The sequence below is a fragment of the Grampus griseus genome (assembly GCF_964374135.1).
Source record: "Grampus griseus genome assembly, chromosome: 17".
Classification (NCBI taxonomy): domain Eukaryota; kingdom Metazoa; phylum Chordata; class Mammalia; order Artiodactyla; family Delphinidae; genus Grampus; species Grampus griseus.
Genome location: NC_139011.1, coordinates 38,344,260 through 38,365,476, shown reverse-complemented (window position 1 = coordinate 38,365,476; position 21,217 = coordinate 38,344,260). Strand labels below are relative to the sequence as shown.

Sequence of the window (21,217 nt, the reverse complement as noted above, 5' to 3'; positions counted from 1 at the left end):
TTTAAGGACACTTCTCTGAAGTTGTACTCGCCGCATCCACTTCCATCCCCCCTAACCCCCATGCAGTCACCTGATACGGAAGAAGGGAAGACTGGGCATCTTGGTCTTTTTCCAGCCCCATTATGTGTCCAGTTAAAAAGTGAGGGTTCTATTACTAAAGAAGGAGGGGAGGATATTGGGGGGCAACAGCAGTGTCTGCCAGGACCTTTGTAGTCTCTCCGGTATGAATAAGGGGCAAGCCTAGGGCTGTGACCTTGGTATGGATGGAAAAGGGAGAAGGCATGTGAGACCTCACGTGGTAGAACATGGTGCTTGATTGAATGGAAGGGAGGAAAGATAAGGTAGGAATGACCATATATTCCAAAATATGAAGTGAGGGGTTTTTTTTCCTCAGAAAATGATTCCTTGGAAAAGAGGAAATTGCTGTATATGTGAGTCCTTGCAAAGTCTCTCAGAGTATGTGGAACTCTTTGAAATATGTTGAACAAAGTACTACTGGGGGAAGACACGTTAGCTTGAAATGTCCTCAGTCAGTGTGCTAAGTTTGAATACATGTAGAAGTCAATGACCAAAACAGTAAAAGAAAAATCAGCTCAAATTTAGTCATTATTCCTCTGGGCACAGTTTCACAATTGCAAGGGCTGGATGACACTGGATACGATACTGTAAGAGCAGCGCAGTGAATGAGTAAGTTGCAGAGATGGTGAATTTATGCCTCCAGGACATATTAAAAAACCCAACAACTGTCTTCATGTTACATAAGTGGGAACTGGTGGTCTGAGATAAAATTTCCAGTGACAGCATCATGTATAGATTCAGAAAGTGCTGTCTCTCAGACAACCTAGAAGTAAAGATGTCAGAAAGCAAAAAAATCTTTAGCGTTGATGAAATACTGCTGTTAGAGAGGCAAGCATTTGAAAACTGTTTTATGACATGAGAGAAAACACTGTTTTCTGAAACATTTTTAATGAATAAAGCATTATTTCTAAGTGAATATATATTTTGTAATTTCAGATGTTTTGAATATGCATGTATGAGTAAATGGATACTTTAATTATTATAACTAGATATTTGATATTTCATCTATATCATTTAAAAATTATGTATTCAGGGCCAAGGAATCTGGGGCAGAGGCTCCTTCCATCATAGGAGAGAGCCATTGGGGTTGCCTGCGTTAAGGCAAACAGAGTATGTAGACGAAGACCTGGGCTCGGCCTCGGCAGTTGTCAGGTGCAGAACTAGGGCCAGTTTGATTCAACATTTATTGATCTTTTGTTGATCAATAAATGTGTTTATTCAACACTTACCTATTTTCTAAAACTTTAGTTATGAAATTCAGCATCTAGCACATGGGTGTGGTTTCAAGGAACAGTTCAGAGTCTAGGCAGGGAGACAGATATGGAAACAAGAAAAAGAAACACAGTGCTAGGGAATTCCCTGGTAGTCCAGTGGCTAGGACTCCGTGCTTTCACTGCGGTGGCGTGGGTTCGATCCCTGGTCAGGGAACTAAAATCCCACAAGCTGCACAGCGCGGCCAAAAAACAAAAACAAACAAACAAAAACCCAGGGCTAGAGCAGACAACAGACCCGTTGTCAGGGGTGCGTAGAAAAGTCAATCCTTGCTGGGAAAATCGGAGAACATTTTAGGGGGTGGGTGACATGTGACTTGAGCCTTTAGGAATGAATGCGTTTTTGAATAATACAGAAGGTAGACCAGGCCAAGGGACCAGCATGGATGAAGGCACCCAGCTAGGACAAGAATCTGAATTCTTTCGGCACTGGTAGAGGGGCTGGGGTGCACGTGGGACTGCCATGGTTGTAGGGCGGGCAGTGGTCTGTCGTGGAGGGCCTTGAACATGAATGTTACGTAGTAAGGCCTTAGGTGGGTTCTGAGCACGGAAGGGGCAGGACCCAAGGCAGGAAGAGCAGTTCCAAAGCTTCTGGAGAAGTCTGGGTGAGAAATAGAGAGACTGGAGCATTGCTGCAGTGGCGGGAACCGTCAGGAGGGCTGGAGCAGGGGCGGGAAAGCCAGGGCTTGTCCACCCATGAATGTGATGGTGACGCAAGGGACACATGGAAGCTGAGGCCGAGGTTTCCAGTCCGGGTACCGGAGCAGATGGAGTTACCTTGACCATGAAAGGACTTGAGTCTGTACCTGGAAAGGCTGGGCTGGCAAGCAGGCCTTGACCACTGGGTGAAAGTCACAGAAAGCCAATGTCAGGTCAACATCTAAATGTCAACATCTAAATGGAGGTTGGGCTCCATTTGCCGGCCCTGTGGGCGCTGGGGATTCTGGTCTGAGGTGGGAGACAGGAAGGAGGGCCTCTGGGGCTGCTGCGGCCCCAGCCCTGTGTGACTGGTTCTCATTGAACACAGAGTAGTTAGTATGCACACTTGGTGTGCCAATGGAGTGGCCTTTGAGGGACAAAACTCTTAAATATGATGTCTAAGAACTTTCAGAATTGGAGAGGGGACTCAAAATCTCTTTTTTAGCAAGTAGGCTGGCTGCCTGAGAGGTGGCGGGGGTAGACTCTTGGCTTTGTCACTTAACTAGCTCTGAGACCTTGGAGAGTGTCTTTCTATCTGTGGCCGCCGGTGTTCCTCCCATGAAATTGGGACCTCGTCCACCTCACAGAATGACTGTAGGGCCAAATGAGATAACAATATACAAGCGCCCAGCTCACTGCCTGGCCCATAGTAGGCACTTAGAAAATATTAGTACTTTAGCTCCTTTGTCTTCTTGTGCAGGGGCAGGAAGAGGGTGTCATGCCCATCTTCCTCAGGGGAGCAGCGTTGTCCTGTCCTGGGCCCCTGTCCTGGGCCTGTGGTCTGGTTTAGGCTGAGGAACGCTGCTTCCAGACCACGCCTCTCATTTCATGGCTGACTCGTTAAAGCCCAGAGAGTTAAATCACCTAACCGAGGTCGCAGCGTGTTGTGACAGAGCCAGGCCTCTCCTCTCAAGGCCCACGGCACGTAGTGCTGGCTCTGATGGGATGCTACGCCATCTGTCGATTTACTTGAAACAGCGATGCTTAGAACAATTTCCTTCTCTCTCTCTCTGCCCCACCCTCTTGGTGAAGCTAAATGAAAAGACTCATTGTCTCATGGAGAGGAGAAAAATCGCTAGAACAAAAGTCAAAGCTGTTTAATTGTTTTAAAAAATATTCTTTCCATGCCCCCAAATGCTTCATGGAATCTGTTCTGATTGAATTAACCTCTATTTCTCAGCACAACAATGCTTCTCATATGCCCATATGTGAAAGGAACTGTTTCTCAAACATCATTTTGTTTTCCAGTTGGAACTGGATCTGGCTCCTGTTCTTCAAATGCTAGCAGCTGTAAATGCCTCCCTGAGAAACAGTGATTAATGTGGGCTACGTGTACTGACTTATTTTTTCTTGTTTCACTGCCATTGCGTTTTTTTTAAAAAAGCCTGTCTTGTCTGATATGAATATTGCCATGCTGGTTTTATGTTGACTTGTATACAGTATCCTTTTCCCCATTCTTTTAGTTTCTATTAAACAGCTTTTTAGAAGTCCAACTTAAAACAATCAAATTCATCACTTTGAAGTGTATAATTTGATGGGTTCTGACAAATGTATAGAGCCATGTAACCTCCACCATAATCATGATGTGAACATTTCTGCCACCCCTGAAATTTCCCTCCTGCCCCTTGGTAGCTGACCCTCTTTTCCCATCCCACCCCCTGGAACCATTGATCTTTCTGTCACAGAGTTTTGCCCTTTGTTGAATGTCATATAAATAGAATTGTTCAGTATGTATTCTTTTTGTGTCTGGCAGCTTTCACTCAGCCTAATTATTTTGAGATTCACCCATTACATCATTCCTTTAACTGCTGAGTAGTAGTCCATTGTATGGATGTACCACAATTTATTTATCTGTCCGTTAATATATGGACATTTGCATTGTTCCCAGTTTTCAGCTTTTACAAAGAAAGCTTCTATGAGCATCTGAGTATAAGTCTTTGTGTGGGTGTGTTTTTATATCTTCTGGGTAAATATCTAGGTTGCTGGTTTGCCCAGTTTGCCCAGGACTGAGTTTTCTGGGATGAAGAACTTTCAGTGCAAAAACACAGGCAATTCTAGGCAAACCAGACCAGTTGGTCACCCTGTGCTGTCTCATTTGGGAAGTGTATGTTTAACTGAATGAGAAACTGCTAAATTGTTTCCCTAAGTGGCTACACCGTTTTGCATTCTTACCAGCAATGTATTAGGATTCCAGTTTTCCACATCTTCGCCAACACTTGGTTATATCAGTCTTTTTAATTTTTGTTATTCTAGTGGATTTGTCATGGAATGTCATTGTGATTTTTTTTGTGTGTGTGTGTGGTACGCTGGCCTCTCACTGTTGTGGCCTCTCCCGTTGCGGAGCACAGGCTCCGGACGCGCAGGCTCAGCGGCCATGGCTCACGGGCCCTGCCGCTCGACGGCATGTGGGATCTTCCCGGACTGGGGCACGAACCCGTGTCCCCTGCATTGGCAGGCGGACTCTCAACCACTGCGCCACCAGGGAAGCCCCATTGTGATTTTTAATTTGCATTTTTCTAATGACTAAGAATGTTGAACATCTTCGCATACGTTTATTTGTTATCTGAATGTCTTCTTTGGCAATATGAGTGTTCAAATATTTTGCACATTTTCAAGTAGGTTGTTTGTCTTTGTGTTGAGTTATAAGAGCTTATGTCTGGAGATAAATGATATATCAGATAATGTTTTGTAAATCTTTTCTACCAGACTGTGACTTGCTGTGCCATTGCATTTTGAAAAAAGAACATTTGGGCTTCCCTGGTGGCGCAGTGATTGAGAGTCCGCCTGCCGATGCAGGGGACACGGGTTCGTGCCCCAGTCTGGGAAGATCCCACATGCCGTGGAGCGGCAGGGCCCGTGAGCCATGGCCACTGAGGCTGCGCGTCCGGAGCCTGTGCTCCGCAATGGGAGAGGCCACAACAGTGAGAGGCCCGCATACCGCAAACATAAAAAAAATTAAAAAAAGAAAAAAAAAGAACATTTAAGAAAAATATTTTATTGACGTACAGTTGATTTACAATGTTGTGTTAATTTATACTGTACACAAAGTGATTCAGTTATACCTATACATACATTCTTTTTCATATTCTTTTCCATTATGGTTTATCACAGGATATTGTATATAGTTCCCGTGCTATGGTAGGACCTTGTTGTTTATTCATTCTATATAGAATAGTTTACATCTGCTAATTCCAAACTCCCAATCCATCCCTCCTCTCCCTCGGTAACCACAAGTCTATTCTCTATGTCTGTGAGTCTGTTTCTGTTTTGTAGATAAGTTCATTTGTGTCATATCTTAAATTCCACATGTAAGTGGTATCATATGGTATTTGTCTTTCTCTTTCTGACTTACTTCACTTAGTATGATAATCTCTAGGTCCATCCATGTTGCTGCAAGTGGCATTATTTCATTCTGAAAAAGAGAGTTTTAAATACTTTTAGATACTAACATGTATTTTCAGATTATGGATTTGTGTGTCATTGTTTTAGTAGAGTAGTCATAAGTAAGCATCAAAGTTAATATAAGGTACATTAAATGGCTCAGTATGACAAAAATTAGCAGTGTGTACTTTATATTAATTGGTTTGCTTGCATAATGATGATAATAATAATAAGTAACTATTGCTTCTTGAGCACTTACTATGTGCCAGGCAGTGTTCTATGTGCTTTACATATATATGAGCTGATATAATTCATGCAACGATCAGGTTTCTTCATTATCCCCAGTTTAAAGATGAGGAAACTGAGGCAGAGAGAGGGAAAGTAACCTTCTCAGGGTTAGACAGCTAGAAGTGTTTATTTCTGTTTATTTTTTAACTCCCTATCCCTCATCTATCTTCAGGGCCTTTTGGTTGGCCATGGTAACTTGAAAATGCAAACACTTCTTGAAATGCACAGTAAACCCAAGCCACATGAAGTGGTATTTGTTTTTTGAAAATGATAATTATCCACCACATAGTGCTCTAAATGTTTGGATTTAATTGCAGATGTGTCAGGATGGACGTGCGCCTTCAGAGCATGTTGTATACATTTTAAAAGAAATAAACGCGGACTTTGTATTTGCTCAGATGGGAGGAAGGAGAACATCATTAAGATAATAAATCACATATAAATGACATAACACACTTAGAATGTCACATAAAACGTGATAAATACCAACGGAACTTGACAGTAAACAGTAGGTTTAAGATCAGAGAAAGAGGCAAAATCTTTTTTCTTCCTTTTCTAGAAAGGAGTCTCACAGATTAAGCTATGAATAGGGAACAGTCCAATTAGTAAAGAGTTAATTTGTTCATAAGGGGTGGGCAGTAGTTATCTGTAATGAACTAGCAATGCTCTGGAGCTTCACCCCTTTATCAGCTGCATACCCTTGGGCAAATTATTGAACTTCTCTAGTTATTGTAAGAATTAAATGACTTAATAAATTTAAAGCACTTGGCCCAGTGCCTGGCACATAGTAAGTGCTGAATAAACATCTGCTATTTTTAATAGAATTTTAATGCATAGTGAAAAGTGAGCTAGCTCAACACAGCAAGTGTGAAAAACTGTGGACTTTGAAGGTCGACAGACCTGGGTTCATCTACAGGTCAATTCCTGAAAGCAGTTTGCTGAGCAAACAGTTCACTGAATTATTATTTACTTTTTCATGTTTTAGGAAGTGGTCCCTGCCCCTGCCCTGCCCTGTTTCCACCTCTGGTGGTGAAACAGCTATGGCCTTTCATGAATTGCCTTATGGGGACTTGACTTGCAGCTAATCAAGTTTTCTCTCATCGGTGAATTGGCAAATTAGCCTCTTACCCTGGGTTTGAATCCTAACTTTGCTACTTACTTTAGCTGGGTGACCTAGGTCAAGTTACTAAACTTCTCTGGGCCTCAGTTTCCCCATCTCTAAAAAGCAGAAATAGGGCTTCCCTGGTGGCGCAGTGGTTGAGAGTCCGCCTGCCGATGCAGGGGACACGGGTTCATGCCCCGGTCCGGGAAGATCCCACATGCGGTGGAGCGGCTGGGCCCGTGAGCCATGGCTGCTGAGCCTGCACGTCCGGAGCCTGTGCTCCGCAACGGGAGAGGCCGCAACAGTGAGAGGCCCGCGTACCGCAAAAAAATAAATAAAATAAAAAGCAGAAATAATAATTCTGATTTATGCGAGATACGTCTGAAGATTGAATGAAATCAACTGGGTGAAATTCCCAAGCACAGGATGAGGATTTAGTAAAGACTTTACAGCAGATGATCTTCCTTAAATGTTGTTCCTCCTTAAATATTCCCTCCTCCTCACTAATCTGTATAAATTAATAAATTGCTATGACACCCACTATAATGATAGAAACTAGAAGAAAAATACGTTTAAACCTAGTCCCAGGATATTGCCTTCTCCACGAGGGTTTGCCAGGCAGAATAGGCAACATCATTCACCATGTGGAAAGTACCTTTCTCATCCCATGTGAAGCACTGAGATTGGCCATCCTGGGAAACCCTGGATCTGACCATGTCGCTTCCCTGCTCAGAATCTTTCCTCCAGAGCCTTCACACCAGCTACTCTCCAGGACCAGTACAGAAAACGGGTAAAGTCTGGTCAAGAGTGTGCTTCTCTGGTTGAAACTCCCTCACCCCTGTGGATATCTGAAGCTCAACTCAAGAGTCAAAATTCTTTCTGCATCCGAGAGCTTTGTGCTCAACGTTGCGTTTGATCCTATTCTTCTCTGGTCCCCTAACGCTGTTGCTTGTTTCCTTGTCCTCGCCTCCCCATGTGTGCCAGACACTACCCTGAATGCTTTCGTTACGTGGATTAAGTCACCCAATTAACCACATTCCCACATGGCATGAGGAGGTTAAGCAGATTGCCCAAGGTCACACACAGTTAGCAAGTGTCAGAGCCAGGACACTTCAAAGCCAGGCGGTCTGGTGCCAGGGTCCAAGCCCTTAAAAACACTGCACCACGTTCCCTCTTTTTTTTTAAATTTTTTTTATTTTTTTATTTTTTATTTTTTTATTTTTTTATTTTTTTATTTTTTATTTTTTTTACGTTCCCTCTTAATAGATGTGTGTGGAAGGCAGGGAGGCTAGGAGGCTAAGTCATGCTATCTTATGCAACTGTATATGTATTCCTTGGGAAACATATATGTTAATTTGTACCATCCACTATTATTAGACTAAGAAAATATTGTTACTTGGAATCCTCAGATGTAGTTTTTCCTTTTTCAAATCCAAGATATAGAATGTGACTATGAATAATTGATAATGAACTTGATTGAAAAGAAACTTCAGGGTAGAGTTTTTTCCCCCAAGTTTTCCGTTCAGTCTTACAGTGACAAAAAATTCAACTACGTACGCCCTGCTCAGAGTATCCAAGAACCTACCAGTGGGTCTGAGGGTCATACACACAAATGGAATTTTCAGTACAAGTGGCCTGTCTGATCTGGGGAAAGGCGGGGTGTGAGTCTGCAGCACCTAGCATTCAGGGAGACCCAGAAACCTCGCCCCGCCCTCTTCTCCCATTGTGTTTGTCACAGCCTTGCCCCTCTTTCTCTTCTTGAAGATGGAAAAGATGCTGGTGGGCTGCTTTCTGCTGATCCTCGGACAGATCCTCCTCCTACCCGCTGAGGCCAGGGAGTGGCCTCCTTCCAGGTCCATCTCCAGAGGGAGACATGCTCGGACCCACCCTCAGACGGCCCTCCTGGGTGAGTGACGGGGCTCCACCTACAGAAGTAGGAAGAGGTGGTCGAGGGTGGACCTCCAGACCAGGGGATGGGTGTCCGTCGGGGCAGCTCTCCCAGCCCTGGGTCCCGTGTTGGGCGTGCTGGGGGAGAGGGCATCTCATTGGCAATGAGTGCATCCTGAGTTGAGAATGTGGTTGTACACGGGTTTTCAAATGAAATTAAACCTCTTCTATTGCAAAGCTTTTCAGTTAATCTGAAGCTCATGACTTGTCTCCAATAAGCAACGGCACTGAGTTTTTATCTGAAAAAGCCCTGGTTGGACTTACCTGGACAAGGGTGTTCTGAGAATTTTTTATTGGATTTGTCTGGCTAATCTGTGTTAATAATGCTTCCCTGCCTGGCAGAATGAGAAGTAGAGCAGGCGGGTTTGGGGAAGGTGGGAGCCGGCACAAGAGAGAGGTGGAATCAAGATATTAGAAATGGGGGCTTCCCTGGTGGCGCAGCGGTAGAGAGTCCGCCTGCCGATGCAGGGGACATGGGTTCGTGCCCCGGTCCGGGAGGATCCCACATGCCGTGGAGCGGCTGGGCCTGTGAGCCATGGCCGCTGAGCCTGCGCGTCCGGAGCCTGTGCTCCGCAACGGGAGAGGCCACAACAGTGAGAGGCCCGCGTACCGAAAAAAAAAAAAAAAAAAGATATTAGAAATGGAAAATGTTAGAGGTCTGTTAGGCTCACCCAGTGAACGTGTTTTCTTCAGGTGAATCCTTTTCTTTCTCCAAGAGGAAGGAAAGGTCCTGAAAACACACAGAATATAGATGTATGGGCCTGGTTCTAAACATGGGCTCTGGAAAGCCTAGGATGTGGGGGGTTAACAGGAAGGCTGGCCAGTGAAAGGATGGTGGGTTTTGGCATAGACCTGAGTTCATAGACCTGGCTCTGGTACTGACCAAGTGTGTACACTCAGGCAACGTGACCTCTCCGAGGTTCAGTCTCCTCATCCGTAAAATGGGAATGTTAATGCTGATCTTGGAATATTTTTGTGAGGAGAAAGCCAGATAATTAATATATGTAAATTATAGTCATGCAGTGAATGAAAGCTTTACCACAACCATCATTCCAGGAAGTTGTTCTCCAAAACTGTGTTTTATATTTGTACCCCCTAAAATCTCACCCCCTGTGAAGGCCACTGAGAAAACTGCCCAGTGCCTGGTCGCCTCAGCATCCGAAATGACAGAGACCAGAGGAACCAAAAGCTCTGTTTTGAGAGGTCAGAATCTTTACGGTGTTAACCTAAACAATGACTCCATGATGCTGGGCCCTCCATGTCTTTAGTCTCTTGAGAATCTGTTTCCATAGTGACATAAACATAGGACTTCTGCAAATGTGGAAAGGACTGGGGGATATTTAGTACGCTGATTAAAGGGTTTTTTTTTTTTTTTTTGCGGTACGTGGGCCTCTCACTGTCGTGGCCTCTCCCGTTGCGGAGCACAGGCTCCGGACGCGCAGGCTCAGCGGCCGTGGTTCACGGGCCCAGCCACTCCACGGCATGTGGGAACTTCCTGGACCGGGGCACGAACCCGTGTCCCCTGCATCGGCAGGCGGACTCTCAACCACTATGCCACCAGGGAAGCCCTAAAGGGTTTTTTTAAAAACAAATTTCAAGATGATAAACATATACCATCATATGATAAACATATCTATCTATCATCTATCTATCTATGTATCTATCATCTATCTATCTATCATCTGTCTATCTATGTATCTATCTATCATCTATCTATCTATCATCTATCTATCTTATCTATCTATCTATCATCTATCTGTCTAGAAAGACAGAGGTGGTGGAGATATGTAGGCTTGTGTGTGGGGGAGAGAGAGAGAGAGAGAGAGAGAGCTGGAAACGCCTGATTCCTAGATCAGCAGCAGCGATTACACAGTTGGGTTTCTGATGGGGATGCTTTCGGAATGAGCCTCTACACTCTTAGCCAGAAAAGCATACTCCTCTTGGTGTCAAATATCTCTGCCCCCATGCCGTCCCCACGCCCTGCCTCTCTCTCTCTCTCTTCTCTCCCCACCTCCGACACATACTTATACACACACATGCACACAAACACACACACTCACACACTCTCATACCCCCTCCCCCCGCCACGGGGCATCCCCTAGTTGTCAGCATTCACTGCCCTCTCCTTCACCCTGAGCTCATGCTCTGAAGTAGAAACCCCTTGTCTTCGGAGATAAAAGATCCTGTTTTGCTAAGGGCATCCATACCACGTCCAGTATCCCCCCCTCCCCTTTTCTCATTTTGTAGGAGAATGTGTCAGGGACAAAGAGGGGGATGGGATGTGGCACATCTCTGCCCGCCAGGGGATGGCGTGGCCGCTCTCTGACATGCTGGAGGGCTGCTTGACTTGGGAACAGGGTGAGTGAGTGAGAATCGTGAAACCAAAGGCCAACACCGCAACTCTGGCCTGGATCCTCTAGTGCCATCTGCTTTTGGTCTACCTTTGACAGCGAACAGAGATGGAGAAGCTATGCTTGTTGTGGTCCTTGCCCTGGTCACTGTTTTTGTGGCAGATCATTTTGGCTGTATTTGTGCTATCCACTGCATGGTGTATCTCCCCAGTTACTTGCTTACATGGGGTGTCTCTGAAAGTTTAACAGAGTAGAAGCAGAATTGTTTCTTAGGTTAATTTTTCATTTGAATTTTCTGATTTTTAAAAAAATATTTATATTTATGTCTAAATTCAAGTCAGAGGCCCAGTAACAACTTGAGCCAGTTAAAAAAAAAATAATGCAGATATTTATCTGCCCTCCTGTGAATGTTTGCACGTTGCTCGGGCGGTAGCCTGTGATGTGTGGGCTTCCCTTCTACTTCATTCATTCATCTGGACTTTCTGCTTTGTGCCAGACATGAGGGGGTTAAAGAACAACCACCATCAGGAAGCACTTGTGCAGTGGGGGAAACAGACATGTAAAAAGGTCATTAATTTGGTGGAGTCGGTGTGCAATGGTAGAGGCATAGCTAAGTTAACAGCTCTACTCTGCCTGCTGTAGGCTCAGTATAAGAAGGTGGTCTCAGGACCCTTGTACACTCAAAACTTATTGAGGATACCAAAGAGCTTTTATTTTTGTGGGTTAAGTCTACTGAGGTTTACTGGATCAGAAACTGAAATGGAGAACTTTAAAAACTATTAATTAGGGGCTTCCCTGGTGGCGCAGTGGTTGAGAGTCCGCCTGCCGATGCAGGGGACACGGGTTCGTGCCCCAGTCTGGGAAGATCCCACATGCCGCGGAGCGGCTAGGCCCGTGAGCCATGGCCGCTGAACCTGCGGGTCCAGAGCCTGTGCTCCGCAACGGGAGAGTCCACAACGGTGAGAGGCCCGCGTACAGCCAAAAAAAAAAAAAACCAAAAAAACCCCTATAAATTAATTAATTTTAAAATAACAATAATAAACCCATAACCTAACCATAATGTAAGTAAAAATATTTGTATAATAATATTTTCTAAATTAAAAAAATTGTGAGAAGAATGGCAGGATTTTACATTTTTGCAAATCTGTTCAGTGTCTGGCTTAATTAAAGACAGCTGGATTCTCATTTCTCATCCATTCAGCCTTTCATGAAATATTGTTTTGGTTGGGTTACATGAAGAAACTATGGCCTCACACAGACATGTAGTCAGAAAAAGAAGACGTTTTTTAATAGCCTTTTCTTGTGATTATGGATATTCTCCGATAGGACACCAAAACTTGACAAAAGGTAGTTCCTTAAAGGTTAACTGCAATGTGGAATCTAAAACCACATCAATAAACATTTCGAACGATGTTCACACATAAGAGAGAGTATAAAAGGCAAACATTAGTACTGTTACAAAAATAGTTTTGATCTCATGGACCCTGTGAAGGGGGTCCCCAAACCACACTTTGTAAATGGCTGGTTTCGGGAAACGTTCCTAGGGAAAGTTGGGGCCACGCGGAGCTGGGAGATGAGCTGGCAGGAGAGGGGTGAGGATGGAGCACGGAGGCGGGACCTGGTGAAGCCATCAGGGTACCCTGTCTGTCAGGCAGGTAGTCTGAGCTGGGGACAAGCCCAGGGGAGTTGGGAACCAGCTCACTTAGGACCTCAGGGGCTCCGACGAAAAGTCTGGGCTTCATGCTGCAGGGGTGGGAGCCCCTGGAGGACTCTCAGCTGACAACAGTGGCGATCACTGCTGACTCCTTTTCTACCCCCTACTGTGCCATCTGGACTGCCTTAGCCTTCCAGGGCTGGGGCAAAGGGCAGGGAGAGCCTGCAGTCCCAGGCCACCAGGAAAACCAGTGAGCACATTCTCCAACTCAAAGTCCCTTCAAGGCAACTATGCCGGCTGGTGGAGTTGGAGCCGCAGGGTGTGCTGTACGCAGAGCCTAAGCTCATGGAAACCTTCAGGTTCTTCCCTCTGCACCCATCCTGCATCAGTGGCACCCATCCCCTCCCAGACTCTTCCCTAAGGTCCCCTCAAGGTGGTGCTAACTGGAAGTCCTGTTGCTTCCCATCCTTAACTGCTGCCTGCTTTGCTTGTGCACATTTTTCTCTTTACTATATCACAGTCATATGGGGGTGGACCTGTCGCCAGGGCAACCAGTGGGGCAGATCAGCCTTTTTGGAAACCTTCACCCTCCTTGCCCAAACTCCCACTGTACTGGTGACTCCCCTCACTCCTGGAATGAGAGCACACACTCAAACTGTCTGCGCTTCAGCCCACTGGCTCCCCTGTTTCATCTGTCTTTTACCAAGTCTTATTGACATGTGCTTTCTTTTCTAAATTTACCAGCCTATCTCATTTTATTTCTACTTCCTCTCCCTATAATAGATTCCCCTTTTGGATCAATAGCACTCACGAAGAATTCATGTTTTTTTTTTTAATATTAAAAAAATTAAATTTGAAAGGAGGGTGACCCCATAGTGTGTTCAAGGGATGGTGGGAGCTGACACTCCCTCCCCCCACACACTCTGCTAGGAAAAATTCCAGAGGTGTGCGAGGGCGGAGGTCACAGGATTTAGTGAAATTTCTGCATAGCAGTTAATTTACTACTTAAAAATAAAGCTAATCTAAGAACTCACTGTATACAGCCCCAAATTCTGTTCCTTGGAAACCACAGTACATTAGGAGGCATTTATTTTCAGTTCTGCATACATCTCTAGTGAAACCTGACATCAAAACATGGGTAAAAATGCAAAAATGTGTTTTGTATGAGGAGCTGAAACCGCCTAGGTTAGCAGTGTGGCTGAAGGAGTTGGCTGGCATGAGCGTTAAGAATGTCCTGCTCTGGATTGCCAGTGGAGGTTTTCGCCTAGGTTGATAATTATTAACATTTTCAAGCATTGGCTGACAGCAAATGAATTTCCACATCCTGAAACAATCCCCCTAATTGACATTTGTTGGCACCCTCCGTGAAGGAGGAAAAGCAGATGCCGGAAGCCCTCTGAGCTTCTGGTTTCTGGAAGGCCAGACCCATTGAGGCCACCGGTCTTACATGCCCTGAAGCCACTTTGTCATGGATGCAACTTTGGTCTCCTTCCCTGAGCTTTCCAGGGCTTTGTTCACCCTCTTCCTTCTACCTGGAGTATCTTTCCTTGGCCAAGGCTTGTTATCAGCCAGGGCCAGGCCAAATGCCACCTTCTCCCGCTGCCAGCCAGGCAGGACCCTCCCATCCCGGGATGGGCCACATGCACTGCAGGTCCTCTACCAGGGTGTCAACCCTCTTTGCCTTATTCTGAGGGGTAATAACGGCACATACCCGAGGATTCCTCTTCTGGTTATTTTTGTACTTGCCTTGTTTTTAGTACCGGATTGTACACCCTTGAAGAAAGGGACTGTTTTTCATGTCTCATGACACCTCTGGAGGTACTGAGCCCCTGTTGTGAGCAGGGACAAGCTAGCTCACTTGATCTGTAAAAAAAAAAAACCACTGCAAGGTGGTTATTGGTTTATCTCATTTTCAAACGAGGAAGCCAAGGCAAAGAGAAGTAAAGCGATCTGGCAAACTTGTTAAGGCTTCTGAAAACCTAGAATGAAAAGGTGACCTTCCGCCCCTGCCCCCGCCCCTCGCCCCAGGAGAGGATGCGTGACTCAGGAGACGTGTGTTTGAGCAAAGAAAAAGGCACCTCACACTCGAGCTGGCTCCCCGACCAGGAGTTTTGAGAAGAAGAGGAAATACCCATCAGTATTTGGAGCTGCGGCTGCTCCTAAGGGAAACACCGGGGTCGCCGACCTCGAGCCCCTGCTTTGGCCCCGCCCACGGCGAAAGCTCCGCGCGTGTGTTGGACCCCTGAGAGGATGAGGCGTACAGGTGGCTGATTTCATCCTCTTGTGCATGGTTTCAGCCTCTTAGCAAGCGACCCGGGGCAAGCCGCTTTTCTTCTGAGGTGGCTGAAGTCAGGGATCCTTCAGGTCTCGTCTGGGGCGTGGTGACATCACCGATTCCCGCCTTCCAGTTGTCCCTTCTCTGGTTCCCGTAGTGAACCCTCCCCCCCGCCCCCCATGCAATCTTTGGCTTTCTTTCCCTCTCTGCAGGTGAGAGGGAGAAGCTTTGAGACAGAGAGAGTGGGGCAACAGAATCAGGCAGGAGGCGGCGGCGGGGGGCGGGGTGGGGTGGGGGTAAGGATCAGGAAACTGAACAGTGGTTCCCAAATTTCACTGTGTGTCAGAAGCTCCTGAAGGGCTCGCTGCACTCAGACCACTGGTTCCCATGCCTGGAGTGTTTGATTCAGTAAGTCTGGGTTGGGGCCTGAGAAATTGCATTTCTGGAGACCTCAGTTTGAGAACCTTCGCAGAAGAGAAATCTGGGAGGTGGGGTGGGGATGGGCAGGAGGAAAAGGTCTTAGGAAGAGGTGCTGTGGGGCACGAGCCAGATGCAGGATGAAAAACATTTGCTTAGAAAATTGCAGCTGGAGGGTATAAGCAAACTGTAAGCCAGGTCAATCAACCCTTTCTGGGGCTTTAAAAATAAGCTGCTAACATTTTTCTACCTAAGGGGAGTTAGCAAAGGGAGGGGGGACTCAAGCCTCTTACAGCGCAGTGATTAACACATATCTAAAGAATCCAGTGGCTGGCGTGTGTCTTTATCATTATAACTGTTTATAAAAATGAAGGTTGATGCGTAGAGCTTATTGAATTGTCTTAACTATAGCAAAGGCTTTTTATATTTATTTATGTTTGGCTGCATTGTGTCTTCGTTGCTGCACACGGGCTTTTTCTAGTTGTGAGGAGCTGGGGCTACTCTTCGTTGCGGTGCGTGGGCTTCTCATTGCGGTGGCTTCTCTTGTTGCGGAGCACGGCGCGCGGGCTTCAGTAGTTGTAGCTCACGGGTTTAGTTGCTCTGCGTCATGTGGGATCTTCCCAGGCCAGGGATCGAACCCGTGTCCCCTGCAGTGACAGGCAGATTCTTAACCACTGTGCCACTAGGGAAGTCCTGTAGCAAAGGCTTTTTAAAAAATAACCCCTTTTGGGCTTCCCTGGTAGCACAGTGGTTGAGGGTCCGCCTGCCGATTCAGGGGACACGGATTCGTGCCCCGGTCCGGGAGGATCCCACATGCCGCGGAGCGGCTGGGCCCGTGAGCCATGGCCGCTGAGCCTGCGCGTCCGGAGCCTGTGCTCCGCAACGGGAGGGGCCGCAGCAGTGAGAGGCCCGCGTACCGCAAAACAATAAATAAATAAAATAAACCCTTTGAAGTAAAATCACCCCCCTCCCTTTTATCAGTCCCCCTCTATGCATCCTCTGTAATACGGTCGGGATGGAATTACGGACCTGATGGAGGGACTGTCATGGCTGCTGCTCAGCCCAGATGCAGAAAGTACATCTCATCTCATCCCTCCCTGCATGTGCTCTCTGTTTTAGGTATAAACTAACGTCTCTGTTATCATTCAATTTTTAGAAACTGTAGGAAGTGAATTCTTCATTCCAGTCTTGTGATTAATACTGGGAAAACTCCAAAAAGCATTAGTATCTGACTTCTAACAAGCCACAGAGTTAAAAGCTTTCCTACCCAATGAATGTATAACTTGATTCTTTTTTCTTTTACAGATTCTCTCTCTCACCTTCTCTTCTCTAGTAAACTCTTTATCCCCTGCCTTTTCCATAACTTTCCATCATCGCTTCCTCTCCATTCACTCCCTCCTTCAGTTCCAGGATGTTTGATCCTCAGCTTGCTCATGTGTTTGGCACCTGCAGTGTGTATATGTGGGGGGATGGGGTGGAGGACGTTCCCTCGGTGGGTGACATAGCCACCGTTCTTTTCTCCTCTTTGATGACTGCTGTTCTTGGGGGGCGAGGCATACAGCCTTACCCCTCTGGAGCCAATTGTGTCCCAGGTTTCCCCACCTGATTTTAATAATGACAACAGTGGTAACGATGGCTGCCCGTTTTGGGGAAACATCTACTATGTGCCAGGCACTGTGCTAGGCAGTTCACCCTTCCCTTCATGATATTATTATCCCCATTTTACAGATGAAGAAACTGAGGCTTAGAGAGGTTAAATGTTTTGCACAAGGTCGTGCAACCATTGAGCAGCAGAGGCGGGGTTGGAGAAGCCAACATAACATTTCCTCTGCTCAAACCCTTTCTGGCAATCCTACCTCCTCTGTTTCATCCAAGCGAATTGGACTCATCTTTCGGGTCTATGTGGAAGCAGCCCTAATCTTCTAGGTTGGGGTACCCCACATCACATCCCCGCAGCATGCCCGTCTGTCCCAGCCCAGTACTTGTCAGCCTTGGTAGTGATTGATTGCTGGCGTTGATGTCTGTGTTGTATTGGTGATGCTAGTAACATGCCAGGTACACGACAGACACTCAGTAAATTCCTAGAGAAGGAGAAAATGAACCAACAAATGGGCAAGGAGGAAAAGTCTCTAAAGCCAGGGCATGCAGAAAAGAGTTGAAAGACCTGAGGATGTTTAGTTTGAAAAAAAAAAGTGAAGATGAAGGGCTCTCTGAAGGCTGTGTTATGGCAGAGTTTGACTTGTTAAGACCTTAAAGAGGAGACGCGGACCCAAATACCTGTGCTTTTTTTTAATAAATAAATTTATTTATTTATTTTTGGCTGTTTTGGGTCTTCGTTGCTGCGCACAGGCTTTTTCTAGTTGCAGTGAGCGGGGGCTCCTCTTCGTTGTGGTGCGCAGGCTTCTCATTGCTGTGGCTTCTCCTGTTGTGGAGCACGGGCTCTAGGCACGCAAGCTTCAGTAGTTGTGGCTCATGGGCTCTAGAGCGCAGTCTCAGTAGTTGTGACATACAGGCTTGGTTGCTCTGTGGCATGTGGGATCTTCCCGGACCGGGGCTCGAACCCGTGTCCCCTGCATTGGCAGGCAGATTCTTAACCACTGAGCCACGAGGGAAGTCCCAATACCTGTGCTTTTAAGGAGACAGATGTTTCTTCCATATGAAACTTTGTAGCCCCTGGATTAGCCCCGGAAATGAACTGGCTCCTCAGGCTTCAGGGATATGGAAGGCCTTGTGTGCAGGGGGTTAAGTAAGGCTCTCATCTGCAAACCATCACATTCCAGGATTCTGGGGAGGCGCTTGGAGAATTAGGAAATGAACTCAAAGATAAGGACTTTCTCCTCTATTAAAAAAAAAAAAGCTAAATATTTGGTTTCCAAGAAAAATCTGCCTTAGGAGCCTTTGAAATAACATTTTTTAAACAAGGGAGAAACTGCGAAATTTTTAGTGATGGCAACATATAATTTGTTGAATACCTGGGTTTCACTTCTGGCAATGTTCACCGAATGAGTGAAAGAATGATTACAGGTATATTGCCTTAGCTTTTTTGGTTAATTTACGTAGAGCTTGCAGTCAACAAAAGTCACTAAACTTTTATTACAGGTGGCTTAGTATCATATAGCACAGCGGTCCCCAACCCTTTTGGCACCGGGGACCAGTTTTGTGGAAGACAATTTTTCCACTGATGGGGGTGGGGGATGGTTCAGGGGTAATGTGAGTGATGGGGAGCGGTGGGGAGCAGTGGGGGCAACGGGGAGCGGCAGATGAAGCTTCGCTCGCTCGCCCACTGGCTGCTCACCTCCTGCTGTGTGGCCCAGTTCCTAACAGGCCGTGGACTGGTACCAGGATTTGGGGACCCCTGATATACCAAACTATTTTTTTTAAACTTAAGTGGAATACTTAAAATTCTTTGTATTAAATTTTATCTTCTTCATTTAGGTTCATCATTCTCAACTCATTTATTTTTCCTCCTTAACTTAGCAAGTTTGAATCATTTGCAAATTTGATGAAATGTTTTCTGTATCTTTCTCCAAGTCCCCACGGAAAATATTAAAAGATATTTTATATTCTTTTGAAATGATTATAAAGAATAATCATCTTTACTTTAAAAATTCATGTCTAAATATTTAATGTCTATTAGATACTGAAACTATCGATACAAGGAGAGTTAGTTCAAACGTTGCCTGAATAATCAATCCATAAACATTTCATGTATTCTTGAGAGGAAATATTATGGAGACTTGAGTTGTATATTAGTTTATTAGGGCTGCCATAACAAAGTGACACAGACTGGGTGGCTTAAACAACAGAAATTTATTTTCCCATGATTCTGGAGGCCAGAAGTCCCAGGTCAAGGTGCCAGCTGACTGGATTCTTGGTGATGTTGCCGAACGCAAGTGTGTGTGCCAGAGACACAGTGAGGCCAAACACCAAAACGTCGTAGTCTGGAGCAGAGGAAGGTTTATTGCAGAGCCGAGCAAGGAGAACGGGTAGCTCATGCCCAGAAAAATCCCTGAACTCCCTGAAGGGTTTCAGCAAAGCATTTTTAAAGGCCAGGTGAGCAGGTGAGGAGGGGCGTCCCAGAGCATGTGATCAGCTCATTCACACTTCCCTTATTTGTTGATGGTGAGGTAGCAGGGTGGTCAACATTATCAATCCTTAGGTGCCAGAAGGTCTGGGGGCTACTTGCTCATGATTATCAAGTAATTAAGTTTTTCTGTTTGGGTGGTGGTTTTTAGTATCTGAAAAGCTCAGGAAATATGCATGAGATACTATTATCTGGGTACTTCAGAGAGGAGCTAGAGCAGAGGATATGGGGAGGGGTCTGTCCCAGGAAGGCCCCATAGGGTCCTGCTCCGTTACAGTGAGGCCTCTCATCTGGGCTTGCAGATGGCCACCCGCATCCTGTGTCCTCACATGGGCTTCCCTCTGTATCTGTCTGCGTCCACATTTCCTCTTCTTATAAGGACGCCAGTCATATTGGATTAGAGCCCACCCTAATGATCTCTTTTAATCTTTATCACCTCTTTAAAGACCTTATCTCCAAATACAGTCACGTTCTGAGGTAGTAGACTTCAACTTATGAATTTTGGGGACACAGTTCAGCCCGTAACAAGCTGCTTTGCTTCCTGCTTTCCCAGTTTGTGGAGGACAGTATGTCTTCTCTGACATGTTCCTAAGTAGCCTCTTTTTCCTTTCTGTTCCCTTTATCTTCCCTTTCAGGGTGGTATAACTGTTACTGACGTACTCCAGGGAAGCATGTTCAAAGACTTCAGTGGTGTGGTACTTATTAATTTACCACATTTCTGAGTCTTTAAAGCAGATTGGACAAGCCCAGGGGGTTGGGCAGCCAATGTCCTTGGGCTGCAGATGGGAAACCAGTGCAGTCTAGCCAGGATGTGAAACCAAGTCCGGGTAAGATCTTTCAAAAGCCAGGAATTAAAACCACTAGCTCAGACAAGCTTCTTTTCAGTATATCCAGAGGAGGCTGATTTATAGGGAAAGATGAAAGGAGAAAGGAGGGCAGTGTGTGTATTTTGGCGGTTCACAGGACGGTGGGGCTGAGAAAGGAGGAGGAGGGAGAAGTTATCGTAAGCCCGCAGGCAGTCAGTGAGTGAGAACATCAAAGAGGAAGCTGGACGGCCAGATGTACAAAGAGCTGGTGCAGGGGAAGGGGCTGGGGGAGAAACAGGAGGAACGTAAACATCTGACCGCTTGGGCTCAGAGCCAGGAGGGGCCTTTGGAAAGGCACGATGGAGTAGGTGCAGTGAGGGGCATTTGGCCATGAGAAACCCTGGGAGGATGAGCCCCTGAGGCTTTTACAGTCAAGTTGGACCATGAAGTAAACTGCAGAGGAATCCTGTCCAAGGGGCTCAGGTCTGGCCAAGCCTGTGAGAGGCTGCTTTCCATCTCCAGCTCTTAATTCCCCAGGCCTGACACTGGGCCTTCTTCCAGTCTACTCCATCCATTCATTGAATAAATATGTTAAGAGAGTCCCCATGTTCCAGGCGCTGTGCTAAGCCTGGTGCAAGATGAAGGATCCTTATATCTTTGGGAAGCATCCCCTCCTCCCACGGTACCATTCACCCGTATGCACTGGTGCCAGTGTCTTGTGGCTGTCCTGGGTGTGATTGTCCCAGCCGCTGAAGGTAGCAGGCTCCTTGATTCCCCTCTTCCAATCAAACTTGAATTTGTCTCCAGAATGAAAAGGAATAGGTAGACCACGCATTTTACCTAGCTGTTTTTCTCTACCAAAAT

The 21,217-nt window shown here is 46.0% G+C and overlaps 1 protein-coding gene across 1 annotated transcript in view; it reads left to right on the top strand.

Moving 5' to 3' along the window:
- Window positions 1–21,217, top strand: part of MATN2 (matrilin 2) — a 155,753-nt gene that overhangs the window by 6,954 nt on the left and 127,582 nt on the right. Inside the window, exon 2 of the mRNA XM_082674458.1 lies at window positions 8,584–8,725. Within this exon, the coding sequence (XP_082530584.1) occupies window positions 8,584–8,725 (142 nt within the window). The remainder of the gene's footprint in view (window positions 1–8,583; window positions 8,726–21,217) is intronic.